The sequence below is a fragment of the Condylura cristata genome, unplaced genomic scaffold (assembly GCF_000260355.1).
Source record: "Condylura cristata isolate star-nosed mole 26May11 unplaced genomic scaffold, ConCri1.0 scaffold00014, whole genome shotgun sequence".
Classification (NCBI taxonomy): Eukaryota; Metazoa; Chordata; class Mammalia; order Eulipotyphla; family Talpidae; genus Condylura; species Condylura cristata.
This window is the reverse complement of record NW_004567115.1, coordinates 30,616,112-30,627,323: the sequence shown is the minus strand read 5'-3', so window position 1 is coordinate 30,627,323 and position 11,212 is coordinate 30,616,112. Positions and strand designations below refer to the sequence as shown.

Sequence of the window (11,212 nt, the reverse complement as noted above, 5' to 3'; positions counted from 1 at the left end):
ATGAAGTACACTGCTGAGGAGAGCAGCGGGTGAGACAGGAGAGGTCTGCTGTGCCAAGTGGGTCACCTCCCTGGCCAGGGATTGAACTCCTGCTGCAGTGGCTGCAGATAGCTTCGCAGTGCTGCATTTTAACCTGTTGTGCCATCCAGGAGGGCCCGCCTTTACACTTTAATTGCATGTTGTTTGTACCAATAAGAACTTTACAGTATTGTGTATTTAGTCACACTGGTCCTCTCCAGTGGTGAATTTTTTTGTGTGACTTAATGAATTTTGATAAAAAAAAATTACACTAGTGTTTCACATGCTTTAAAATTTATCAATAGTATCATACCATACAGATCTGTTCGTAGCATTTCCACGCCCACACACCCCACACTGTCCATTTTGTTGATGTTTTATCTCTAAGAAGTACTCTTTCATTTTTTCTCATAGCTGCTGAGAGGGACATGCTGCTGTGTCTGGTGGTCAAGCCAGGTCATTAGGATTTCCTCCATGTCTGTTACAAACCCTTCCCAATTTTTTGTTAGTTTTCTTGCTTTCAATGAAGGACATCCCGTAACAGTTTCTGTCACATGGTTCTCATTCTTCAAGTTTGTAGCCATGGCAAGGGACAGACCTGACTGGCCAGCAATAACAATCACTAACTTTCTGTTTTTGTTGTCCTTAATCATCTGTAATTTCATTTAGATTAGTCACTCTTATGGGAAACATTGGCAGTGGATTTTGTATGTTTAAGAGCCACCATGGATATAACGAGATTAAATCAAGCACAAGGCTAAAACAATGCTAGTAAGAAACACAAGGTGAATGAGACTGCTGCCTGTGGAAAATGCTAGTGCATGGTACAACACCTTGAGGGCCTGACACCACTAGACAATAGGCATTCACCACCTTCCATCTTGAATGTGTCCCATCACACAGAGCAGGACTGTATATCAACTCAGAACAATTGATAATTGCCTTCCTTCCTTTGCCCCTCCCTCCCTCTCTTTCCTCCTTTCGTTCCATCCCTATTCCTTCTGTCTCTTCTTTGGTCCTAGCTTCCTGGCTGGGAACTTTGGTATTTTGATGAAGAGTATCCAAGGTTATCCTTTGTTACTCCTTTTGTTTAAACAGTATGTTTCTAAGAATTCACATTATATATGGATTTGTTTTTATGGGTCTTTGGTATTTACATTTTAAGATCTTTTTGTGTGTGTATGAACAGAATGAGTGATGAATTTTAATAAACATTTTTTCTGCCTCTCTTGACAAGATTATATGAATCTCTAAATTGTTAATGTACTAAATTAATAGACACTCTAGTGTTTAGTCAGCCTGCAGTCTTGGAATAAACTCAACTTGGTTATGGTGTATTTTTATGCATATATCTCTGGATCTCCTTGGATAGTATTTCAGTTAGAGCTTTTGAGTCTGTATTCTTAAATGAGACTAGTGTACAATTTTCCTTCCTTGTATTCTCCATGCTTCCATTTGGTGTCATACTGTAGACTAGACATCTAAAAAGATGCATTAGTGCATCTTAGTGCATTTCAGCACACTATTCTCAGGAGCAGTTAGAATTAGAGAGGGATTATGTGTACCTTGAATGTTTGGTAGAACTCACGTATCAAAACTTCTGGTCAATGCTGTACATATTTCATTATCTCAAACTTGAAATTATGTTTAAGTTTTGATACCTTTAAGTAGGTTCCATTTTTGACATTTGAATGACCAGTAATGAGCGAAGTGAATTTATAAGTTATGATAAAGGCAGTTCAAATCTCCCATTATGACTACATTATTTTTCAATTTCCCCTTATAATGTTAATCTTTGATATATTTATTATATACATGCAATGCAATGATAGATATGAACTATGTATGTTAGTAGGTCATACATTTATCTTCCTGATAAAGTATTTTTTTGTTGTTGCAATTATTCTCTTTTTCCTTAAAAATTCTTTTTGGCTGATGTTAAGATAGCTACGCTAACAATTTTGAATAGCATGTGTTTGGTATAGTCTCCCTTCTTCTCTTTTAGGTTTTTTATATTTCAACATTTCTAGATTCTTACGTTTTATGTGCCTCTTGTAAAAGGTGACAGATAGCTGAGAATTTTAAAGTTATGCCTATCTGACAATCCTTGTCTCTTAAAGTTTGTTTTCATTAATATTTGCTATTAGTGACTATTGATATATGTGGATTTATTTTAACCATATTGTTGTTGTTGTTATTATTATTATTATTTGGCCACATTATTATGTGCTTTTTGTTTATCTTGGGTTGTTTATGCTTTCTTCTACCTTCAGGTTTTTCATTAAGTAGATTAAGTTTTGTTGTTGTTTTATAATTCCCTCTACCCTATATTTGAACATTCTATTTCTATTCAGATTTGATAGCAACCCTTAAAAAGACAGACATCATGGAACTAACAAAACAAACTTGATAATTTCTTTATTTTTCTCTGAACAATGAAAGAATTTGGAAAAGTATACCAAATTGAAGAGCAAATTTTGCATTTTTTTACACCTTTCTTCTAGTTCCCTAATATTATTTTCAGTTTTGCTTTGCCTAATTTGCATCTTAGCCCATTCCTTAAGGTTCCCCCCCCCCTTTTAAAAGTTTCAATACACTTTTTAAAACCTAAAGGTTATATTTGTTCTTTACAAAGCCTGGCTAGTCTTTTTTTTTTTTTTTTCTTTCTTTCATCATGTTTCCAATTTCTACTAGTAGCTCTTAAATAATTTCAAGTACATCCATTTTCTAGTTTCTAGCTGATGTTTTAAGTAAAAGTTCTTGAGGAAGGAGTACCTAATTCTTTTTGGTTTTGATGATTCTCATTTTAGTGGATTATTTCCTCATATGTTTAAACATTGTTTACTGTGAATTTATTTTCACTATGGCTGATAGTATGCATTTGCGTCTTTAACATGTGTAGGGAGCCCCCCTAGAGTTCAGTTAAAGAGAGACAAAGTAACTTCTCTCTTTTCAGGGCAGGGCAGAGAGAGGCTAGATCCCCTGAAATCCAATGTCACTCTCTGAGGCTCCAGGTTAGCGTGAGGGTCTCATCTAATTAAGCCTAGCTTAATCTTTGCTCTCCCATGGTAATTCAAGGTTAGTAGAATAATACAACTTCCACATGATGCCAGATTACGAAAAGGAGCATGTCTGATAGCAGTGTATTCCTTTCCCAGCTCTTTCTCGTTTAGATTTAACCAGTTTTGTAGTGCTGTCATTTGAAAAACATGTTTGTGAAAGTATTTAATCCTCCAAGATTAAAGAAGGGACAACTAGAAATGAACTTCTAGAGCCACAGAAGTTCTTACAATGAGGGTTTATCTTGGGAATCAGGCAGGAATTTTCACAGCTCTGACCTGTAAAACTGTACAAAGGAAAAGTGAAGAAAGTTCTATACATAAAGGAATGTGGAATAAAAGCACAGACAAAACGTTGGGATAATGATCTTACTTTCACACCTCCACGCACTGAAGGATTCCTCCCTTAACCCTTACCCTCCCTCCCTTCCCTCACTGCCATCTATTCAAGTTACATCAGGGATTCCTCATGGGACAATCTCAGTCCAGGGTTCCCCCTCTTTTCCCTCTGGCCCTCCTCCAATGAATCTGACTGCTGCGCAAACCTTTGCGGTGGTTTACTCTTGTGCAACGTCCGGGTCTCACTGCCCCTTTCCCCTCCCCCCAAATTCAGGGAACTCCAGTTGCGCGGTGTTCCGGCATCACTCATTCATCCCCATTCAGACTCCCCAGCATTTATTTCGGGCTCTGGGCGCCCGCCTCTCACTCTCAGCTCTGCTCAAACTCGCTGGAGCCTCTTGCTGTGGGAAGTCGCGAGAGAACTTTCTCTTCAGTCATGCATCTCCGGGCGGTTCTGCTGTGTGCTCTCTGGTCTGCGGTGCCTGCTGAGAATGCGGATGACTATGAGCTCATGTATGTGAATTTGGACAACGAAATAGACAATGGACTCCATCCCACAGAGGACCGTAAGTTCATTTTAACTGTTTCACTGCTAACTCCAACTTCCAGCCACCTCTTTGAGTCTAAATATCACGCAGTTTGTAGCTAGTGAAAAGAACTAAAGCAAACAAACAAGCAAAAAAAAAAAATCAAGCTTGTTTTGCAAAAGACACACTGTAGGAAAAGGGGAATTTCAAAAAGTTATTTCTGTAGCGGACGCCAAATAGTTTGAACCACATGAAATAGCCGATATATCCGTTTTGAGCTACATAAACTCCATAGAGTTCACCTTAATATGAACTTGTATGAATAGTTTCCCTCAGTCTCAGGGTATTTACTCGCGGCTTTTCAGAGGTGCCCTTAAAGGGCAGAGGCACTGGGGTGGGCTGTAATGAGATCACAGAGGGAGGTCAGCTTTTTGCAACGACTTATGTGTCCTAGCCACGCCGTGCGACTGTCGCCAGGAGCACTCTGAATGGGACAAGCTCTTCATCATGCTGGAGGACTCTCAGATGCGCGAGGGCATGCTGCTGCAGGCCACCGACGACCTCCTGCGTGGCGAGATGCAGAGGTTGCGGGCGGAGCTGGGCCGGCTAGCGGGCAGCCTGGCGAGACCGTGTCCGCCTGCAGCCTCCGCGGAGACCCGGCTGGCCCGAGCGCTGGAGGAGCTGCTGCAGGCGAGCCGCGACGCTGGACGAAGGCTGGCGCGCCTGGAGGGCTCGGAGGCTCAGCGCCCAGGGCCGGCGGGGTGCGCCCTAGGAGCTGTGTTGGAGGAGCTGAGGAAGACGCGCGCTGACCTTCAAGCGCTGCAGGGCTGGGCTGCCAGGCGTTGGCTGCCCGCAGGTAAGGACCGGGTCTTGGTCTCGGCTTTATTCTGGGTGCGACCGGCGGGAAGACTTGCAGCAGGCTGTGAGAGCTTTGAAGGGGAATCAGGGGAGGGGTGTGGGCACAGATGCACACCCGCTGTACGCGTGGGCACGCGCGCGTACACACACACACACACACACACACACACACACACACTGGCACACGCACACCTTTAAGTCTCATGCACCGTCACAGATCTCGGACACACCATACATGCAGAAAAATGACTTTTCAAAGTCTTCCCTAGACCAAGAGAGCCAGACTACAGCGGTGGGCACAGCCACCAGCACCCTGAAATAGAAAGTCCTGGCTGACACCAAATCCCAAGCACTTGCAAGGGCTCGGATGGCTGGTGTGAACCTTGACCTCCCTGGAGTCCTGCTAATTTTAGTCAGTCTCTCACTTTAGGGGAGCTCTGGTTCCGCCAGTCTTTTTTTTTTAAATTTTTGGCCTGACTCCTCCTCCCCATCCCAAGCAAGATATTTGAGTCAGTCTAATCTTTCGAAGAGTTAATGAAATTCCCAGGCTCCCCAGCCCTCAAGGTCAGAGGAACTAGTGCCTGAGTGGAGCTTTGAGGGTGTGCTGTTTGGGATAACCCGCAGATGAGAAACTAAAAGTGGAACAGTCAGTTGCAGAACCAATTGGTTCCCTGGCTCCACCCCGAGGGAGGATCAGGACTAGACAGGAGAGAGGTGGTTCAGACCAGAAGCAACTTGTCAAATTTGCCAGAATCTATGGTTCTCCAAAGGCAAGCCCAGGTGGGCCTGAAATAATACATTTTAAAGGTAATTTAAAATGTAAAGAGAAGATTTGAAGCCAAGTAACACTTTTGTAAGTAAAATTTTTTCTAAGAAGTGGTGATGCACCATCGTTGATGGTTCTATTAGAAAACCTAATATCCTAGATAAGAAAATACAACTTACATTTTCCTTGAGGGATTTGGAAAAAGGAAATAGCTCTTACTGGATGGAGCAGGAGGAAGAATCTTAAGAAAGAAGTGTGAGAGCGTGTTTCCTTTAAAATTGAAGAAAATACACCAAGCAGATTTTCTAAATTTTTGAGAGCTCATCAATGTACAGCTTATTTTCTGAAGTAGCAAGTAGGACTTTGGAGATTAGGGGAAGCATAAAATCAATTATGGATTGGCCCTCAATACAAGCAACAAAGAGATAATTCTGTGGCTATATTTATGGGTGAAATTTCTTGTCTTTTTCAATTCATATAGTCATTGTACATATAACTCATCAGCAAAACTGAAAAATTAACACTAAGTTTCATGCTTATACCTCTGCACACTAGTTGGAGCAGAAGAGGGACATATTTCTGAATTCTAAAATGTTAATTCATTACATCCAATAATACTTTAACCACATGCTTTGATTTCTCCTCTCTTGGTTTCCTGCCAGCTTGGCTCCTAAGAGATTCCTAATCATTCCGTTGTCAGCCTCCTAAGAACCTGGTTTTAATTTTGTTTGGTCTTTGATAGTGTAATCAGAAAACCCTATTAGTTAAAAGCCATTTCATGAGAGAGTTTCTGACATTTTGAAGAGGTATCAAGAGCCTCCATCACTAGTCTCCAAAAGAAGCTGAAAGAAACCTGACAACACAGTTCCACTTCATGAGCTCACAGAAGCCAGTGCAGCCATAGAGGGGAAGCTGGTCTCTGAGCAACAATCAGAGAATGCTTTGGAATGCAGTCCCACTGCTGGGCCTATTTAAACAGGAAATCAGTTAATTAGATTGCAGTGGGAACCCATGTGAACACTACTTTACTGAAACATTACAGAACTATCTCAAATGCCTGTGCATATGGGTGATCTTTTGTTCCACAAGCTTTGTTTGATTTAATTAACACAGCCAGAAAAATGAACCTACCAATTTCATTTGAAAAGGAATCAATGCTTCAATAAAGATTAATCTAAAAAGTCTTCAAAAATTCAAATTCTTCTGTGAGAACGTTAAAGCCTGTGATATGACCAATTTTGTGCTTTGGCATTTTAGTGATTCTCATAGATCTTTCTGTTTCAGAATCTTCTTTGACTATTTCTTGGGCCACACTTGTTAATGTTTTTAGGACAGAGCATCACCCACTTGGAGATGTTTTACGAGGTTACCACACTTGACACTGATGTTTGGGTCCTGTAGTTTCTTTGTACCAGTTTATTTTAAATTCTGGAAGCTACCTTACAGCAAATCTTCTTTAGGCTGTTATAAAATGGCTACTGGGCTCTAAATCAGATTTTAAAAGTATCTTTCTTTTTCTGGTCTTTCGTACATATGTGATAGAGGCATAAACATCATTTTTGCAGATACCCAGAGGTCTTCTTTCAGATCCCTGAGGGCTATGATCTGGAGATGCACAGAGGTGAAGTTTACTAGCTTCTGACTGCCAGGTTGGAAAGCCTTCTAAGTACTCATTAGCAGAAATATGTTCTTCATCAGGCCCCTTGGGAGAATACACTCTCCCTTAAAGTTTCTCTATTAATGTTTTAGTAGTATTTATAAGCCTATGGACAAAGAAAGTATTTTTAGACCTGTCTTCAGTCTACTGATTCTTTTTGAAGGATACGTGTTGCCTACAAGCTTGCAGACTGCTAGGAGGAGCATGGGAGAAACTTTAATAGAGCAATAACTGTAGACCTGGATAACTATATACCTACAGATAGCTATAAACCTAGAAAGATTATGGCACTCATAAAAAGCTGCATGGCTTACTAGTGGTGAAATAAACTGGACCCCAGTCTTCCAGACAGATCCAGGGTTCCCCTACCATTAAGAGAATATGAGGTGCTGGTGAAGGGTGTAAGCCAGAGCACCCCAGTGTGGATTCGAGTTTGCCATCTACTAGCTCTGTAAGCATTATCAAACAACTAGCTTAGCTCACCCATCTCAGTTTCTTTCATTTGTGAAATGGTAAATATAAGACTGTCTTTTAGGGTTGACATGAGCATTATAATGACATAAGGTGATCAGAAAAATGCATGTTGACAGTAGCTGGCTGGGGTGAGCTGGGTCTATTGGATTTCACTGGGTTTTTATTCCAGAACTTCATGAAGTTAAGAGAGAAACAAGTTTGGCTCTAAGGCCTTGGAAATTAGAGTATCCTTGTTTGAAGTTAATGCATAATGATTTGGCATTTTTTTTTAAAGCTGTAACAAAGGAAATAAACAAATTGGAAGGTAAATAGTTATTAAAACATGGTTTTCATTATTTTGCGGGTTGGACAATTTGTCTTCTCGGCACTCCTTTTCCCTTTTGATGCCTCATTGAAAACAACAATTAGGTTAACCTATTTTTGTTTACTTTGCTGTACAGTGATTCTACTTGATGTTCCTCATGTCATGACATGACCTCCACCTATTTTTCAATATTTTGACGTAATCATGAAAACTCTAGGTTAAAAAGTGCCTAAATGCGTGAATGAATCACTTCTAACTGAATTTGTATTTTTTCTCAAATTCTCACTATTTTGCTACCCTAGGTTGTGAAACAGCTATTTTATTCCCAATGCGGTCCAAGAAGATTTTTGGGAGTGTGTATCCAGCTATCCCAATGAAGCTGCAGACTTTCAGTGCCTGCATTTGGGTCAAAGCCACAGATGTGCTAAACAAAACTGTACTTTTTTCCTATGGCACCAAGAGGAACCCCTATGAGATCCAGCTGTACCTCAGCGCTCAGTCTGTAGTGTTGGTGGTGGGTGGCAAGGAGAACAAACTGGCCGCTGAAACCGTGGTTGCCCTGGGCAAGTGGGCCCATCTGTGCAGCACCTGGAGCTCAGAGAAAGGGCTCGGGTCCCTATGGGTGGATGGTGAGCTGGTTGCCACCGCTGTAGACATGGCCCTGGGGCACGTTGTCCCAGAGGGAGGAATTCTGCAGATCGGTCAGGAGAAGAACGGCTGCTGCGTGGGTGGAGGCTTTGAGGAAACCTTGGCCTTTTCTGGTCAACTCACAGGCTTTAATATCTGGGACCGAGCCCTCAGCAAGGAAGAGATAAGAGAGGTTGGGGGAGCAGAGTCCTGTCACATACGGGGCAACGTCGTTGGCTGGGGAGTCACGGAGATTCAGCCCCATGGAGGAGCTCAGTATGTTTCCTAAGTATTGTGAAACTCTACTTGAAGCCAAAGAAAGAAACTCCCAAGAAAGAAATGCATGCCAGTTGGGAGGGTCTGAAACGGTCCATGCATATTACGAACACTTGAGACTAATGAAGGGGAGAGTTGAGATCAATCTTTATTTATCTTGGCAAAATACTGAATAAACGATTGAAGGGGAGACATGGGAGAAGGCTTTGGGGAATATTGTGACTAGACTTTATGCCATGGTGCTTTCAGATTAATGTGTGTCTTTGTCAGATAAACTCAAATAATTAAAAAGGACTGTATTATTGAACAGAAGGACATTTGTTTTACTTTTCTCTGGCTGATTTTTATGTTTTGGCCAGAGATGACTTTTACATTGGAGGAATAATGAAATAACATTTGTCATCCATTGTCCATTGTTATAATAAGGCATGTCCCTTATTATTTAAAATAAATCATAAAACATATTTATACTACAATGTGACTTAACAGATACAAGTGTAGTTTATGTGTCGTAGTGGATTGTCATTTTTTTTGAGAAGATAGTTATATAAGTTATATTGTCAAATGGTTTTGTATTAATTTTATTAAGAATATTTTTGTAAAGCTCTACTGTAAATAAAATATTTTATAAAACAGCTTATGTCATGTAACTAGTAGTTTTAAATACATTTTGGAATAAGTCCACACTTTTCTTTCTTTCATCAAAAGCAGAAAATTTTCAGGTATGAAACTATGTTACTAATAGTAATAGTTAATATTGTTAGAAATGTATCATAGAATTCTTTAGCATTTGGTTTCCTATCAGTCTTAATTAAGAAATGTATCTTGACTAAATCAACTCATCTTTTGGGGACTTAGCTTTCTTCATGGAGATATCAGGGATTGAGAAAATGATCTCTAGGTCTCTTTCAGTGTGATGTTTCCAAGAGCATACACAGATTTTCATCCTGAGTGACACAGGAAAAAAATGCAAATTAACAGAGTTCCCCAGAATCGTGTGATGTCTGCAGAGATGGCTCAGACTGGGAAGTTGGAAGACTCTGGAAAGAAGCACTGACTCCTGCCCTTAAAGTATATCCCATTCTCTTACACACATGTGAATGAGCTCACAGTAAAGTTCCTTCAGACTGCACAGGAGAAGGAACACTTGATTACATTGGTGCTCTTGAAAGGTTGTCCAGGATGACAGAAGAATGTCACAGAACCACCTCTGACCATTAGCTGGAAATATGGTAGAACCTCAGTAATATGTCTCCTTAACAAAGGTCCTGAAAAACATAGATTGTCTTCTGTTCATGAGATTTGGAGAATACAGGTCCTTAATCCCTCTGGTTCTTCTCAAAGGGGGGGGGGAGGTTGGATTCTTAATGTGTCTTTCAGTCACAAAATTCCAGGAATCCAGGAATCTTTAAAGATTCTCATGCTGTTGGTATAGCTTCATTTCACTCATGAGACCCACAAAGGCAGACTGGTGGATTTCTAGGAATTGTTTCCAATATGAGTTCTCAGGGCCTTGGAGATGACCTGAGTCAGGGTTGCAGGCCCAGTGACCATAGGTAGGCTTAGCCATTTCCTGTATGATGTGTATATTCAGCTAGGAGAAATACTGGACCCATCCTTAAGTAAAGAGCATTTTTGTATGAATTATAGCTGCTCAAGAGACTCTCTTGCAGGCCTAGAAACGTCCAAACTTATATGCTGGCAGGCTTAGATGCAAGGAGCTTTTTATTTTTATGGGAATTACATGTGGAGGGGAGAGAACAAACAAATGGAAGAAAATAATTACTGGGGTTTTAAAGGTAAAACTTTCATTGCAACAATGCTGAGTCAGGATAGAAATTCCCTGACATCCACTACCCTCTCTTCCTGAGATGCAGAATCCTAGTGTTAATTGCACATGTGGCCATTTGGAGTAAAGGCTAAGTTCTCAGCCCTGTAGAAGCTGGTTACAGCCCTATACTATAATTACCACTTGGTACTGAAATAACAACTGGTTCTTTTTTCCCTTCCTTCTTCTGATTGGAATATGGTAATGATGGCTGGAGTTTCGGCAACCATCTTAGACTATGAGGTTTAATAGAGTAATATAGCAACCTGGGTCTTGGGTGGGGTAAAGCTGACATGCTATCCCTGAGCTGCCTGCACTTATCTTATGGGGAAGAAAGACACTTCCAGTTTCTTTAGTCCACTATTGGCTGACCACCTAACTTAATCCTGAACAGTAAAGCAACTTGTTTAAATTAAAAAGGCCATGCACTTTATTTCCTCAAGATACTCAAAGCCTATTTAGAACATACATTTATCAAA

At 40.7% G+C, this 11,212-nt stretch overlaps 2 protein-coding genes across 3 annotated transcripts in view; one reads left to right on the top strand and one right to left on the bottom strand.

The window, feature by feature from the left end:
* Positions 1–11,212, bottom strand: part of VEPH1 (ventricular zone expressed PH domain-containing 1) — a 157,946-nt gene that overhangs the window by 118,797 nt on the left and 27,937 nt on the right. The gene's annotated exons all lie outside the window — the stretch shown is intronic.
* PTX3 (pentraxin 3, long) lies at positions 3,853–8,918 on the top strand. The gene is made up of 3 exons (XM_004682312.1): positions 3,853–3,982; positions 4,398–4,799; positions 8,305–8,918. The coding sequence occupies exons 1-3, from the start codon at positions 3,853–3,855 to the stop codon at positions 8,916–8,918; spliced, it is 1,146 nt and encodes a 381-aa protein (XP_004682369.1).

Bases quoted from the DNA above. Each gene is read 5' to 3' on its own strand.
- PTX3 (XM_004682312.1), top strand. From the start codon at position 3,853: ATGCATCTCCGGGCGGTTCTGCTGTGTGCTCTCTGGTCTGCGGTGCCT. The intron at 3,983-4,397 runs GTAAGTTCATTT...TATGTGTCCTAG, and splicing joins ACTCCATCCCACAGAGGACC to CCACGCCGTGCGACTGTCGC. The intron at 4,800-8,304 runs GTAAGGACCGGG...TTGCTACCCTAG, and splicing joins CAGGCGTTGGCTGCCCGCAG to GTTGTGAAACAGCTATTTTA.